General features: G+C 33.5%; 1 protein-coding gene across 1 annotated transcript in view; it reads left to right on the top strand.

Moving 5' to 3' along the window:
• The first annotated feature begins 7,063 nt into the window (after nucleotides 1-7,063).
• Phip (pleckstrin homology domain interacting protein) overlaps nucleotides 7,064-16,969 on the top strand; it is a 92,002-nt gene continuing 82,096 nt past the window's right edge. The window contains exons 1-3 of the mRNA XM_010617835.3: nucleotides 7,064-7,114; nucleotides 13,740-13,890; nucleotides 13,971-14,069. Coding sequence (XP_010616137.1) covers nucleotides 7,094-7,114; nucleotides 13,740-13,890; nucleotides 13,971-14,069 — 271 coding nt within the window. The 5' untranslated portion in view covers nucleotides 7,064-7,093. The remainder of the gene's footprint in view (nucleotides 7,115-13,739; nucleotides 13,891-13,970; nucleotides 14,070-16,969) is intronic.

Below are 16,969 nucleotides of genomic sequence, written 5' to 3'. Positions count from 1 at the left end.
GGACAGTTAAAGCAGTCACACCAAAGCATACCAAGCTTTGAAACTTTGGCAGCGTGTTGTTTTCGTGAGATCTCTCTTTTGGGAGATGGTTACGGTGACTATTAGTACTTCATTGGTGCTGCTGTAAAGATGAGGCAGTTTCACCTAGCTCAGTATTCTGTGAGGTGAAGAGGGCATGGTATGACTTTTGATAGCTTTCGTTTCATTTTCAATAAGCGTAGTATATCCTTGTTCTTTGCGGATATGAAACTCATGATTTAATAGAAGTTGTTGATGCCTGCTCCTAGCTGTTGAAGTAAGCAAGGGTACTTACTGGAAACTTAACCCGTGGATTCTTTGCCACTGTAAGGGTTAGTAGTTTTCAGGTTGTGATTGAAGCTACCTAATTTCATCCATATTTTGCTAAAATGAATGGTTTGAAGTCCAATAAGATTTATTAATATTTAAAATTAATTTTTAGGTGTATAATTATTTGACAAATTGCCATAATTCAGGAAATTATCGCCAAGGTTTTTATCTCCCTTTTAAAGATGGTACAAGCTTGGGTCCACGGATTTAGCTCAGTTGGTTCCGCTGCCTGCCTCGCCAAGCACAAGGGCCTGAGTTCAATCCCTGGTTACCAAAAAAAAGCTTAAAAAAAAAAAAGTTGGTACAAGCTTTACAAAATTCATCTTTGTATCTCACTTTAAAAACTCGCTTTTATATCTCTTCTAAAAATTCACAAACCAAGTCACTGAGAATTGCTCTATTTTCTTGGAGACTTTTGGTAATGGTTACATTTTTTGAATGAAGCAGCTAATGGGCGTCTGGCCAAATTACAGGACTGTTTGACTCTTGTAAAAGTGCAATTTTGTTTTCTCCAGTAAAAACAGTGGGACCAATTTTGGTTTAATTTATTTTGAGGGAGGGGGAGAAGTTTCTCATCTCTTAAGTGTGACTAAAATGAATGTATATCCCTGTTGTTCCATTTCTCAAATTTAAGCGACAAGAATTGTCAGTTTGCATGTTATCAAGATCCACAAATTTTGCATGGAAGTGGTTTTTCTTTCTTGCAGTTCTCACCTTGCCAAAACAGTTATGTTGGCATACTTATAAGAGAATTGAGAATTCTTATTAGAACTTGGATTTGCTTACTTTATTTTATTTATCCAGTGTATTGCTCACTCGATCTGGTCGATGCAAAGTGAGGAGTTTTCGTGTTCACCAAACTGCATCTTGTTACATGGTTTTTGCCTTCTTACTCACATTTAGTTAGCTTTAAAAATCGTTTGGATCCCTGACATTATTTAAGAGACAATCTTAAAATTTTGTGTCTAGATAAGCACGTAGTCTCATTTGTAGTATTTTCTGCTTTCTTAGCTTGGTCCTAAGATTTGAAAAGTTTTACTTCATAATATACTAAATTGGTTAACGTTGATTTGAAGATTATTTGCTGAGTGAAACTAGTTTCAGTAGCTTTCTACTACATGAAAATGACTTTACCTGTTAACTGAATAAGTGAACAATAAAATTCAGACACAAAAGAGCAATTTCTAGAAAACCTCAAGTTACATCTGTTTAGGATGGCGGTGTGTATTTGTACTTAAAAGTTTATAAATGGTCCTTTACCAGTGCCTGCCGTCAGATTATACTCAATGATTAAATTTTAGAGAAGTAATGGAGTCCTGATCAGTTTAGAGTTTATAGGTTAAATAAAAAGATGTTAAACAATTTTTGAAAAAGGAAATATGTATAAATGTGAACATTATTTTGCCTTTTGTGTTAATAAAATATGTGACTACTACCATCTGTGTTGATTTAAAACATTTAACATAGTGCATGGAATTTCATAATTGCTTTTGCACTATGGTACACATTTACTCAGACTTCTTATTTAAACAATTGGGTATTTTAAATACAAGGACCTATAATTTCAAGTTTGTATTTAAGAGCATTATTTTTGGATGGAGCCAGTTATAGGCAGACCTTTGTAAAATAAGAAAAGTTGCACCTATTTTTTAAAAGGCAGCTGTTTTGAGAGGTTGAACAACTTATTTGGTTTACTAAATGTACTTTCTAGTTGTTAACCTCACTTAGTGATGATAGGTATGCTTGAGAGCAGATACAGGGCCTTTTAATTACATTTTGTTTACAAGCCATTTTTTTTCAGAGCTGTGTGATATTTAAAATATGTTTTGTTTTTTAGAATAGTGGTATTTACATTTCTGAAAATTATTTCACTTTTATTAGAAGTCTTTCTTTTCAGTAAAAGGATTGGACTTCAAGAGATACTGTGATGACAGTCTGCAGGGAATCTTGGGAAAATCATGGAATTTCTTCTTTCCCTAGTTGTCTAATTTGTAAAGAGTGGTTTGAAGTTTTTCTAATATGTGATTTTGCAATGCATAGTTTTTAAGCACTCAATTTTATTTCAAATTCTTGGAGTTTAATTTTTCCAAAACAGAAAATTGTATCTTTTAAAAAAAGTCTGTCTAGAGAAATTGCGCAGGTTAGAAAATCCAGTACTTTTTATATTGTCATTCATTGTAGTATCATTTCCTGTAAAGGAAATTTTTAAGACAATCATTTTTAAGACAATGATTACGTTGTAGAATGCTGTGTAATTCTTCCTTGCTGTATAATTACTATGTTTCCATCACTAGTTTTTATGGGTTATTGGTGGTCTCAAATTCAGAGATGAATAGGAACATAAGTAGGATTTACTTAAGTATATGTAGTTATTTAGAGTATACTGATTAACATGAAAGTTAACATATAAAACCTAGGAATTAAGTTTTAGGAAAAGATAGCATATTAAATGTTTTTAGATCAGGAATATTCAATCTATTTCAAGGTACTTTCAAAACTAGACCAGTGTGTTTTGTTTTGGTGGGAGGAGATTAAGAAGGGAGCAAAGATGAAGTAAATGTATGTGGTAGAGCTGCTTTTTCTTAAAGAGTATCAGTAAAATATTAAGTTGGTTGTCTAAAATGTGGCTTTTTGTGTCTATTATGTCTATACCATATCACACGGTCATAGTAAATAAAATGAGAGATATGAAAGGAATAGCATGTGCTGAGGGGCTGAAGGGACAAAACATCCTTTCTTAACATATGTTCTTTTGGTTCTTTCACCATCTTTGAAACATTTGCAAAAATCCTTAAATGAATTTTTAATACTCCACTCAACTTGCAGAGTGACATGAACATAAAGGGTGAGTCGAATCATTCCTTCCCCACTCACACGGTGGTGTTTTAGATGATTGTTAGAGGGCATAATAGTATGAAAGGGAGCCATTTCCAAATCTGTAAAATGGTTAATAATTATTATATAGTCTGTAAGTGATGACTTTGAATAATCATATAGTGTTTGAGGATTTGAGTTTGCCATTATTAGAACTTTTAATGTTAGTAAAGATTTTTCCAGTTGTACTCTTATAGTGTATTAGTTTTTTTTACAGAAACGTTTTTACTTTTGAAATACTTTCAAACATAGCTGCGATATAAGTTAAGACCCTGTTAAAACTTCAGAAGGTACTGTTAATAGACTTTACAGAAATAAAGCTTAGTAAATATTTTAAAAATTACTTCTTAGGCATTGTGGTTTGACCCCTAGAAAAATTTTAGGGTTAATTCTAACTGCCCTTTTCTGTATAACAGTGAGTATTCAGAAAATTTTTATAGTAAAATGTTCTGAATTGATTAGAGACTGAAGCTTGCTTTCTTTTGGTAATCCCCATGTGGCACACTTAGCAGTGTGTGAAGGGAGTTTGGTTATATCTGGCTCTCTCCTTAAAGAAATTTGTGGAATTTAAAACCATTACATAGCTTCTATTTGTTTGGAAATTGCCAGTTATAGAGAAGATATTTTGTCAGTCGTTTTAAAGATATATTTTAAACAATTTAATAAAGACTTTGAATTAATTCTTAAGTTAGCTTTAGGTTAAATCATGTTAGTAACAGTTTTTTTTACTTCGTAATGCAGACAAGCTTTTGTCTTTGTCATTGTAATCTGGAAACTCCTCTTTTACCTACTTTTGCCATTCTTCCCTTTCCCAGGTTTTGTGGTTGTATACATTGTCACTATGGAATTGTAGCACATAAAAATGTATTTTGCACACCTTTCTGGACAAGTAATACCAAACAGGTTAATTTCATTCTTTTCTAGTAGCTTCCTTATGTAAGTTTAAGGATTCTTAGAAAACTGTAATAAGCTGGCTGGTCTTTAGTTAGCAGAGTATTGAACATGACCACTTAAAATGACTTCCTGTCTTAACATGGTTTTGATTGACTTCAGGGAAATCAGGCATTGTGTGAACATATTAGCATAAAAACAAATAGCTAATTATGTTTAACTTGCTTTTTGTAGTAACTAAACATGATAAAAGCCATTAGTCAAATTAAAAATTTTAGAAATTTATATTTGACGTTTTAGTTATTTTGTGAGAAGCTATTTTGCTGAAGTTAGAATAACTTGTGAAAGTTGAATTACTTTGGGATTAAGTTACTGAGCATACTGAATATAAGGAGTGTAAGTACTCTGTAAAAATTGGGTAAAATGAACACTTTCTGTATAAAATTTGAGAATGCAGGGTACTGAAAAAATCAAAAGCTATTTTAGTAGTGAACAGTAAATATACATTTGAGAGCCTTTAGTCACTAGAAAGATGGCAGTCATCATTTGTGAAGCACATCTACTTTGAGTTATTTTACCATACACACAATATCTTGTTCTTGGGCATCACAGACGAGAAAAAGAGTGGTTTGGATGAAATGTTTTTGCTATTAGGAAAATTTAAGATGGCAACAAAGCCTTGTTCAGCTTGTTTAAATTAAAGCTGAACTGTAATGAGATACGTAGTGCTAGGTTACCCATGGCAGTGTGCATGAAAGTAGCCTGTTAAAAAGGAAGCACCAAGGATTCCATGGTTGGGAATTCCACCTGGCCTGGCCTATGGTCATGTTCTTCCCAAATGTTCTATCTGGTCTCTGTCATAGGTAAAACACAAAGATTGTTTTGGCAGAGCTTATAGCATAAGTGTAAGAAATAACTGTCTTGTGTCTTTTGGCTCTGGTTTAATTTTGGGGTGTGTGGAAACACTAGATTTTAGGCAACTTGGTGAAATAAGTTGTCTGAAGCAACTGCCATTATATGTAAGTAGTTATTTTGAGCACTGTTTGAAACTAAAACATTACTAAAAATGAAACTGGTTCTCTTAAGGTTATTTACATTGACGTTTTAAGAATAAACAGCTTAATAATGTTTTGCCTTTAAATTAGTGCACAATAACAATCATGTTCATAGATTTGAGTTTTAATTATACAAGTAAATTCTGAGGATTTCTCATTGCACAGATTTTATGTAGAAAATGACGATTTAAAAACAATTTCAAAATATATTAAGTTAAATTTTGTAGTTTTATTTTAAATTAATTTTGATACTCCATCCCTACTTAGGTTTATGGAAATTTAAATTCTGAATGGAGGCTTTTTTGTTTTTTAAGCCAGATAAAATCAGATTATGAAGAGTAAATTTGAAAGAGTCATGACTTACATGTCCTTAGATTTAATTTACTTATAAAGATTACATAAATTTTGAAGACAGTGTAAAATATTTTTTCTGTGGAGGAGAAGCTATTACAATAAAACCATCAGAATGTGCATACTAGCTTTAAAGATTATAAATAGAATTTACTCACACTTTAATAGTAATAGATTTATAATTATAAGCTTTTAGGATTGTAGAGGCTGGGATTTAATAATAGGCCTTATAGAGTAATTAAACAGCAAATTAGATTTTCTTTATGTACTAGAATAGCCATAAAAATAAGATCTGTGTGGTCTTTTAGTACTCAGTATAACAGCAGAAATAACTAGCCTTCTAAGGTTTAACAAAATTATGAGATGTGAGAAGCTGGTCTAGGACATGACTTAGTGGTAGAGTATTTGCTCACCCTGTGTGTGATCCTAGGTTTGGTAACCAGCACCCCCACATACACTCATTTGCTCACACATGCACTGTAGATGTGAGAAGATCTGAAAACTGACTTATTGGATCAATCATGTTAAAAACATAAGGATGAAGTAAATAGCCTAGGCAAGACAGGTTGTACTAGTGCCAAATATTGGGTGAAGCTTATTTTCACAAAGAACTCTTTATGAAGACTTTTAATTGTATGTTAGAGGAAAGAATGGCATTTCTAGGTCAGTACAGACAAGTAATTGGAATGAATATTGACCTAACCTTTGAAAAGTTTTTGGAAAAGATACTCAAAACATTTTTTCTCTGTTTAGATGAAGATTTTTTTTTTCAAAAAAAGGGTCAATGTATAGTATTTAATATAGAATGTAATTAGTGTAACAGCCAACTCCTGTGTCAGGTATAGTGTTAAGAATGTTGTATGATTTAAATAAAGTTATAGTTACTTTTTAAGATGGTGAATTTTTGCAGTTCTAGTTACACAGATGAGAACACTAAACCCTACAGTATTTCTTTGTGCTGCCAGTGAGTTTAAATCCAGGCTGTTTGGCTTGAGATCTCTTAAACCACTGACGTTTCTTTAAATATTTTGAATGTTTGTTTTTGAGACAGGCTGTGTAGTTCAGGCCAGCTTGAATTAACTGTTTACTCCAGGCTGACCTCAAATTGTCAGTGATCTTCCTGTCTCAGCCTCCTGAATGTTGTGATTGCAGGGGTATGCCACCATGTCTGGCTTCTTTTTAACCTTGAGTTGAGAAATTTTCTATGGTAATATATGTCCTTTATAGTCTCGTCCTACCAGTTACCTTTGAACGTTACCTGTTGACACTGGCAAAGGTTTCTTGGCTAGAAAGGATAGCTGTTCACAAGCAGCATACTGATCTGACCAGAAAAAGTTTAATTAGCAAAAGATGTGGAATAAACCGCTCAGCTCATGTTCTTTCCTTTTTCTTCCTGTTCAGATTCACATTCTTATCCCAATTGCGACTGAAAATTCTAGAAATATTTTTATATGTAGCCTGAGAAAAGAATAATACAAGTCACTGATTTGGACCAAGATGGACAAGAAATGAGCAGAATTGCCTATGTTTCACAGGATTCTGTTGTGCCTGTTGTTGGAAACACTTCTTAAACTATGGATTATTTAGAAGGAATGGTCAGTAAACTATCACTGTTGTGGGTAAATCATTCAGGAAATGTGTTTCTGTAAGGCCTGTCAGCTAAGTGAAGGTTATTAAATTTTTATGACTTAAAGTCGTTAAAAAACAAAACAAAACAAGTGTTCTGGAGGTAGTAAGAAGCTCCCAATGCCTAAAACACAGTTTGCCCCTGAATATTGTACATATTTTACAAGAACACTCTTCATTTAACTCAGATTTTTCCGTTAATTATGGAAAGTTTTAGCTAGTGATTCTCAGATGATAATAGTGGTAGAGAGAGTATAAGAAGTTTGAAGGATTCTCTGATTAGCCTTCTGGTCTAGCCAGCACAGTATGAATCTTAGAAAGATGGCATCAGGGTTTGCATCCATAAAGCAGGTTCTGGAGTCTTAGGAAAAGAGATAAAAGGATTTATTTGTTCATCAAAACAGATGTGGTTTTAAAAAGTGAAGTAAATTGATTGTATTGATTTCCTGTAGCCATTTGGTGGGGATAGTATAGTATTTGGGATTGTCATTATAGTAAAATCCCCACTTTTCACCTTAGATTAAATCAGTGTTACCTTTTGCCTGTTGGAATTTGTGTTTTTATGCATTTCCTTAGTAGTGAAAGTGAATGACAAAATGTTTCTTTTTCTGGTTTACTTAAATGTTGAAAATATTCAAAACGTCTACCTTATAACTCAGTAATCTCTTACACATTTATACATGTTTATATATTTAAAGCAGTAAGTGAGGCAATACGATTGTAGTAGGCTCTGGAATTGGAGTGCCTTGATTTCTCATCTCTGCTGTTTGTAAGAACATTGCTGTATTGAAACAGGTTGCTTCATGGAATGAGGATAACAGTACCATAGTATATACCTCCAACATTGTTAAAATAATTAGTTTATATATATTTATGTGTATATGTATTTATATATGTATTTACATACAAACCAAGTTTGTATATGTTCGTATGTGGCATAGGGCCTGGCATTTAGTTTACAACCAATATTTTAGTTGTGTTGGGGTTATTAGTGTTTATCACACTTAGCTTTATGATTTGGTTATATGTTTTATGTATCTTGAGAGTTTGAAAGCAGCTGTGGTCACAAAATAGTCTGTTAGAAATGAATGTTGTTTTTCTCCTAACAATAATGTACAACAGTTTACTGAGAATCCAAATATAGTTGTGCATCAGAGATTTATTATTTCGTTTAGAGTGGTCTTTTTCACACTTACTTTAAATAAAGTTAGAAAGCTTGTTAAAATTAAAGATGAGGTTATCACTAACTTGAAAACAAAAAGCATGTACAGTATTAACTGAACTATTTTAAGATGGGTATGTTTATAAAAATGTTTAGTAAATGGCAAAAAAACTGCTTTTTTTGTGTGTGAGAGATTTAGAGCAGAAGGTCATGGCCCCTGTTCTTTAGTTTATATTGAAATAGAGAAGAAAGCATTAAGTCATGATATCGTTAGATGTATAATCATAAACTTACACATGAAAAGAAAAGGTTAACAGAATGTGTGCAAGCAAGAAAAAATTGAGTAAAGTAAATGAGAAAAAAGGCGTTTTCTTGGAGTAGAGAAGAGTTGTCTGGGCAAGAGGAATGTGGGAAAGTGCAGGAGACCACTGCACGTGGGGAAAGCCTTGACAGAGAGAGAGAGAGAGAGAGAGAGAGAGAAGTGCGAGCTGAAGGTGGGGACTGGGAATATGCCAAATGAAGCTAGAAATATGAGTGGGCTTGTGGACCATTATAAGGAATAGTTGGATCTGTATCCAGAGAGCACGTAAAGCCTCTGAAGTGTTTTAAATTGGGGCGCCTTGATTACGTATGTGTTTGGAAATTAGCATTGTAATTGCAAAATAAAATAGATTTGGATGAGATGGAAGGCAAGAGTGAGTGTGGGAAAGATCAGGGTTCATTGGAAAGCTACTTGACCTGTTATTGTTGTGGAGTTAGATAAAGGCAGAGGAGTTTAAGGGTAGGAGGGAAAAAATCAGTTGAGATTGGTGACTGGATATTGGGGGATGAGATGGGAGGGGTACGTGTAAAAAATGTGGCTCTTTGGTTTTTGGCTTTTAAGGTTGGATAGATAATGTTGCTGTTCAGGATAGCAAACATTTTTGGGGTAGTGTTAACATGAAAATCCGTTAGTTCACTATTGCAAATGTTGATCCTTTAGCAGGCTGTAGGACTGTGTAACTGTTTTAAGAAAGTATGTTTGGCAAATCTAAGAATAGATGTAAACTTGGGAATTACTGGCTTACGAATTGTCCATAGAGAGAATATATAATGTGAGGAAAAGAAGGTCTGGACTTGAGGCTCAGGATTTTAAGAAACTTCAACATCTAGACTAGATAGAAGGATACAAACAATATAAGCTATTAAAAAGGAAAGAAAGATAGGAAAGCCAAGGAGTATGACAGAAGAGGAGGCAGAATTTGCAAAGGAGCAAGTTGTATGACAGGATTAGAGATTAGTGAGCCACTTAAGTAAAGTCTGGATTTTAAAATGCTTGATTTTATCAAGGTGAAGTTTTGTTTTTTTTGTTTTTTTTTTTTAATTTTATTGAGTTTATTGGTACATTTTAGGGATACAGTACACTTGCATTCATTGTTGGGATCATGTACCTCTACATGGCAAGTCTTGATTCTCATTTTTTCTCCTTACCTCTGCCCTCCCTTCACCCCCTCCTGCCCTCCCTATCTACAAACACTTTATTTTCATCTTTTCATTCTCTCACATTTTTTTCTTTTCCCTTTTTGTTCTTCCCCTACGCATCACACCTTCCCTACACCTTTAGCTCCTTTCTTCAAATTTCTAAATGTCAGTAATCTTATTAGAATCTTATGCCTTGTTGCAGAATATTCACACCAGGGAAACTATTTGGTATTTACACATGTGTGACTTATTTATTTCACTTAGGAGTATATCTTCAGTATGTATCCATTTTCCTATGAATGAATCTATTCTCTCGCTCTTTATGGCTGAGTAATATTCCATTTTATAGAAAAACCACAACTTCTTTATCCAGTTTCCAATGGATGGGCAAATAGGCTGTTTCCAAGATTTAGCTATTACAAACTGTGCCGCTATAAACATGGGTGCACATACTTCTCTGTGATATGATTCTTTTAGTTCTTTTGGAAAGATACCCAGCAGAGGGATGGCTGGGTCAAATGGAACCTCCAGTCCAAGCTCTTTGAGGTATCTCCATATTGATTTCCATAGTGGTTGCACCAGTCTGCACTCCCACCAACAATGGAGGAGGGTTCCTTTCTCCCCACAACCCCGCCAACATTTGTTATTTCAAGGTGAAGTTTTGATACAAGCTTTTTTGTATCGAGGGTACATGTTAATTTAGAGTAGATTGAGGAGAACTGATGAAAAGTAAAATGATGGACAATGTACCATTCTTTAAAATGGATGTTTGTGAAGAAAAAAACAAAAGGAAGGTGCTATCTGAATTACTAAAGTTGAGAAGGGATAGCTAATAGGTGCCACTTGGGATTTTTTCTCCCTAAGATGGAAGCAGTTTGAGCATATTTAAATACAGGTGTAGATGGAAGAGCTAGTTGAGACATAAGGGACATAAGGGTATATAGAGGGTGAATCCATTAGGATTTCTATGAAATGGAGGAATTAGGATTCAAAACATAGGATAAGATGTTTGGTGCTGATAGGCACAGTTCTATTAAGCAGGACAGATGCTCGTGTAGTTTTATAGACTTGATGGGGAGAAAACGAAAAGCTTCAGTTTTTTTTCTCCTCTGTAAGGTATGTTGAGAAAATGCATGAGGAAGAAGACTCAGAAGTTGAACTCCTGGGAAAGAGAACAATAATCCAGAGTTCTTTGTGTGACATTATTTTAGGTACGGTTAAGAGGAAGCAAATGGTCAAGTACTATATTAAGATATGTGTTCCCTGATGCCACTTAAGAAATTTTTAAAATACTTTTTTTGTGTAGAGGTTTGTTTGGAGATGTGTTGTTTTGTGGCTTTAAGACATGATAAAAACCATTATAATAAAGCATAGATTGTGTAAATATAAAGTTTTTATTTCCTGTCATTTTCTGTACTAGGATTGGTATTAATAAAATGTGAGAATGGAGAAGTCAGTAATTTTTACCTATTCTTGTGTGCTCATTTAATAATTTATTAAGCACTTAACTGTAAATAACCACACTAGGTACCATGTAGACCCAAGATAAACAAGGTCTAATCTTACGTCTTCTACATAGGACAAGTTAACCAGTACTTTTACATTAGTGCAAGGGTCTTAACACTTAGGTTAAGACCTATCTATGTGGGTCCTATCTGTGTATTTCTTTGGGGATGAAGATCAAGAATTTCGTACTAGATTTGTAGTATTTTGTTAAAAGCATTCTGCAATAATGCTGAGGTGTTTTGTCCACAAATACTAAACTAGTATCATCACGAAACTGAAATTACTAAGTAATGGACTTTAAGTAAATAAAATAAATTTGTTAAAAATTTTTAAAAGGAGTGTTAAGGAATTATATTAAAATAATTATACATTCAAAACTGAAGTGGACACTGAATATTCTTGTCTAAATTTTTTTCACTTATAATTTTTAAAATTGTTTTTAATTGATGCATAAAATTTACATACTCATGAGATGTGGTGCAGTGTTTATACCTGTATACATTATGTGGTAATCAAAGTATTTAACATATAACACATAACACTTGATACATTTATCATTTCCTTGGGGTGAGAACAACCCAAATCCTTCTAGCTAATTTGAAATGCCTTACTTACTAATTACCCTATTATGCAATAAGATTACAGATTTTTGGGGGGGCGGGGAAGTTTTGAGACAGGGTGTCACTATGTAGTTGAGACTGACCTGGAACTCACTATGTAGCCCAGGGTGGTCTCAACTCAAAGTGATCCTCCTGCCTCAGCCTCCTGAGTGCTGGGATTACAGGTGTGCGCCTCCAAGCCCAGCAAGATTACAGAATTTACTGGGGAAGATCAGAGAAAAGTACAAGTATAATTTTTAAAAACCCTTATTTTGTTACATTCTAAATACTTTTCTTGTCAGTTTATTTAACCATCCTTATTTCCTAAAGTCTTTTCTCAGTATAATGTGTATTACTAGGGGGAAAGAGATGCTGTACACAAACAAGTTGAGAAGTTGTGGGTTAAACAAAAATAAGTAGATTTATCTGAAGTTGTATCAGAAAATGTCACTGTGCATTATGAATCTTCAAAGCAAGGATATCATGCATAATTTGTGTTATGAATACTTTATTAGCACCCCCTTTTCATAGAAGTCTTCATTCTGCCATGACTTACTGCAAGACTGCTGTTTGAAATTGTTATGATAGTATGGCTCTGTATTGTATCGATGGCAAGAGTGTTTTATTGATAGAGTAAGGTGGATTTGTTTTTTTATTGGTCCTATCTTAGAGATGAGTGTTTGCCAACTTTGAAAAAAAAATTGATCTGCAGTTAAGAGTATAACATACTATGAGATTGAATGAAGTGATTTAGCTGTTTACCTGCCCTTCTATTAGGAATTCATATTAAAATTACCATTCGTTGCTGGCCTTGTGAGCAGTTTACAGATTTCTTGGTCTCAGAACCTTTACACTAATAAAAATTATTGAGGTTCATTTATGTGGGTTTATCGGTTGGACTTGCATATTAGAAATACAACATTTGAAATGTAAGAATAGAAACCTATTAAATACGTTGTAAACTCAGGTAACATCATTTCTAAAGCAGGTTGGCATTGTTTTACATTTTTGTGAATCTTTAATGTTGGCTTAAAGACTGAGGATCCTGTATATGCTTTTGCATTCAGTTTATTGAGATGTATGTGACCTCTAGGCCTCTGTCATGTACTAATGAGGAAATAGTGAAAATCAAATGATGTCGTGGTGTTTTTCAAATTTTTTTCCTGTGGAATACCTAGGGGTTCCCAGAATATAGTGTGAGAACAATTGAACGAGACTAATTTGAGTACTATGATGACACATATAAATGTGACAGCTAAATATAAAGTGATAGTGTATTTTTTTAACCTAATTCTACTTAGATGATGTGAATATTGTCTACCTACTAAAAGATTAATGAAAATTTTTCATATTGTTTCAAACAGCATAAATTAGATTGTTTTGGAGTTCTTAAACCGTAGATTTATAGTTAAAACTTCTTTAAAGCAACAGTTGGAGTTTGTCTTTCTGAAAGTTTTTTGGTAAATTAAAATATTAAGCATAGATGTTAGATTAATGTCCTTCAATTTTGTAATGAGAACATATATTTTTCACTTATGTTCTTAATTATTCTGGGGATTTTTTTATAACGTCTAAGTCTGAAAACAACTAAAATTCAGTTGGGTGAATCTTTGCTTCAAATTTTTGAAAATAAAATGATAAATTGGTATAACTTGTTATATTAGCTCACATGTTTAGTATTTTATTTCTTCTCTGTGGACTACATAATGGTTAAGGTAGCTTATTTTATCCTGTGAGTCAAGTGATTTCACAAAATGTGACCTTCCCCCCAAGTAAAGCAGAATTACACATTTTTAGAAGTATGTTTTATTTAACATAAAAACATACCATGTTACATAGCAAATACTTTTGTCTTTCATATAATAGGTGAAGTATTATAGACATCTAGCACCTGATCACTTACTGCAAATATGTCATCGACTAGGACCTCTTCTTGAACAAGAAATTCCTCAAAGTGTTCCTGGAGTACAGACTTTATTAGGAGCTGGAAGACAGTCCTTGCTACGCACAAATAAAAGTAAGAAAATTTTCCAGTAGAATGTATACTACATTTTTGTGTCCTGTGTTTGTATGCATAAAAATATATATGTTTAATAGGCTGCAAGCATGTTGTGTGGAAAGGATCTGCTCTGGCTGCGTTGCACTGTGGAAGACCACCTGAGTCACCAATTAACTATGGTAGCCCACCCAGCATTGGTGAGTTGTTCACTATGTAGTTAGGAAATTAAAAGGATTATTTGTTGCTATGATAGCAGATAACATACATTAACATTCAAATAGTTATCAATTTTATATAGTTTTAATAACAAGTCAAAATGTGTAATTATAAATTATATACATTGTTATGTCGACTCTTTAGTTCATTAGTGTATTTATTATTACAAAAATTTGTTTATAAGCAGATGTGGTACATACTGTAATCCTAGCACTTGGGAGGCTGAGGCAAGAAGATCACCACAAATTCAAGGCCAACTTGAGCTACATGAGACCCTGTTTCAAAAATTAAAAATTACTGGTAAAATGTATACTCTTAGATCGAGTTAGTGGGCCATAGTATTACAGTTCTGATAGAAAACAAAAGTAGTTTTGTTATCTTAAGAAACATTATTGGGACCAGGGATTTAGCTCAGTGGTTCTGCCATCTGCCAGGGACCTGAGTTCGATCTCTGGTACCAAAAACAAAAAACAATTAAAGAAACATTGCATATGTTGTCTAAGTTTCAAAGAAGGAAAACTTACAAATAGCTCTTCCTCTTGAAATGCTTCTGGATCTGTCCCTTTTAGCTTTGCTACTCTGAACTAGACCTCTTAGCTTATTGTTTTCTACCTTTCTCTTTTTAGTGTACGATGTAACTCTAATTTTATTTAATTCTTCATTGCTCTGTTGCTTCTCTACTCAAGGGAACATTTTAATGGTGTTGAACTTCATTGACCATGAAGACAACTCCTGAGTTTTAGAGACCTTCATATTTAAATATGGCCAGTTTACCTGCTTCTACCTTCCTGGCTACCCAGGAGTATTACTCTCTGCCTTTTATCTAACTGAATCTTTTTCTGGATATTTGATATACTGATAAGTCATTGTAGTTTTCTATAACTTCTGTTTAATGTTTATTTATGTATGGTTTTACTTTCAACTTTTTTGGATGCTTTTATTTTGCATATTTCTTAAAAATATATAGAGAGGGCCGGGAATTTAGCTTAGTGGTACCACCGCCTGCCTTGCAGGCTTAAGGACCCGAGCTCAATACCCGGTACCAAAAAAGGGGGGAATACATAGATAGAGAAGTAGATTCTAACCAATTTAGGCCAAAGGTTGCAATTTTTGCATGAAATTCATATATGTTACCTAGAAAATTTTAAGGAATAAGAATTTCAAGAGAAAAGTTATATAAATCTACTGTCTGTCTGTTACTGCTTTGAAATTATCTTTCTCTGGTTGCTTTTAAGATTTTTCTTTCTCTTTGATTTTCTGTAGTTTGACTGTGATGTCTTGGTGTCAGTATCTTTTATTAATCTTGTTTGAGCTTTATTAGAATTTTTGAATCTGTAAAGTCTTCCATGGAAAGTCAGTTCTTAGCCGTTAACCTTTTAAAAAAAACTTATCTGCTCCATTCTTTTCTGTAGAACTTATGTTACCGCTACCCTCTTAGATGTTTGACATCCTTTTTTCTTTCTGTGATGTGTTCTGGATAATTTCCTCTGACCCATTTTTCAGAAGTATCCTATGTGATATTTACATTGTCAAGTAGTCATAAATGAACACTTTTTAAAAATACATGATTGTCCTAACGATTAAGTAGTAATTTCAGTATATAATTTTACTATAGTGAACACACTAAGACTAAGATTTGAGGTACCAGGGTGTATTTGCACTTAGAAAATTAAACAGTTACAGTAGTTTTTCTGAATGAAGGGGAAGACAAATTTTTATAGGCGCTCTCTCCTATAGGAAAAAGTTTATCCTGTTTTTGAAAAACTGAAAATCCATATAATGTGAATATGCTGTGCTTGTTCTTTCAACACATTGTCCGGCAGCACTTTGGTAGACAATGAAAGTGTAAGAATGATTGATGATATTGGCTGTGTGAGAATAATTACTGTGTGCCAGGCACTATTCTAAGGTTATTTCATGTTCTCTTTTAAAACCTACTCTCTTGGGAGGAGCTACTCTTGTTTTTCAGGGAAGGAAACAAGCATGGATATGTTTGGTCATTCAGTGAGACAAGAAGCTAGGATTCACTGTGGACTGTTTTGAGTCCATTATGCTATATTTTGTCCTTCCTCCACTAACTAGCAATTGATAAACTCAACAAAATTAATGTTGTCATGTTTGAAAAAAGATAACCATATATCAATAAAATTAGATAAAATATTTTAACTCAGGTCATGGATAATAAGATGAGTAGATTTAGGGGAAACTGTAAATATGTACCCAGGGTTTTGTGTCAAGCATATAAATGTGCTGGGCATGGTGGTACACACCTATAATTCCAGCACTTTGGAAGCTGAGGTGGGAGGATTGCTGTGAGTTTGAGGCCAACCTGGGCTACATAGTAAGTTCAAGTCCAGGTGAACTGTGTGGTGAGACCCTGCTCCCCCCAAAAGCACATATCATGCCTTATCAGTGTTCACATGGTGTACAGTTTTGTCTGTAAAGTTGTGAATACATCTGATAGAAAAATCAGGCTCCTTTTTTGTGGTGTTTTTTTTTTTGTTTTTGTTTTTGTTTTTTTTTGTTTTGTTTTTTTAGTAGTGCATGTTTCCCGTACATAACGATCACCATCATGGAGAATTTGTACCTGTATATAATATATACTTTTTTTTTTCTCCCCTTTTCTCCCCTCTCTCCAAGCCTTTTCCCCCTTTTGATTTGTAAAAGTTCTGTTTTTATTTTTATTTTTTTCTTCTTTCTGGAGTTGAGATGGAATCTCAGTGTTTTAATTCGCATTTCTCAAATGACCAGTGATGTTGAACATTTATTTTTCCATGTGTTTTGTTTGCTGTTTATACTTCTTCACCTGAGAAATAGCTGTTCATTTCAAATGCCCATTTTTTTGCATTAGGTCTTTAAATTTGGGGGATCTGATTTTTTT

The sequence above is a fragment of the Fukomys damarensis genome, unplaced genomic scaffold (assembly GCF_012274545.1).
Source record: "Fukomys damarensis isolate Sample0158 unplaced genomic scaffold, DMR_v1.0_HiC HiC_scaffold_27, whole genome shotgun sequence".
Lineage (NCBI taxonomy): Eukaryota > Metazoa > Chordata > Mammalia > Rodentia > Bathyergidae > Fukomys > Fukomys damarensis.
The sequence above is the reverse complement of the archived record's forward strand: the minus strand, read 5'-3'. Positions and strand labels throughout refer to the sequence as shown.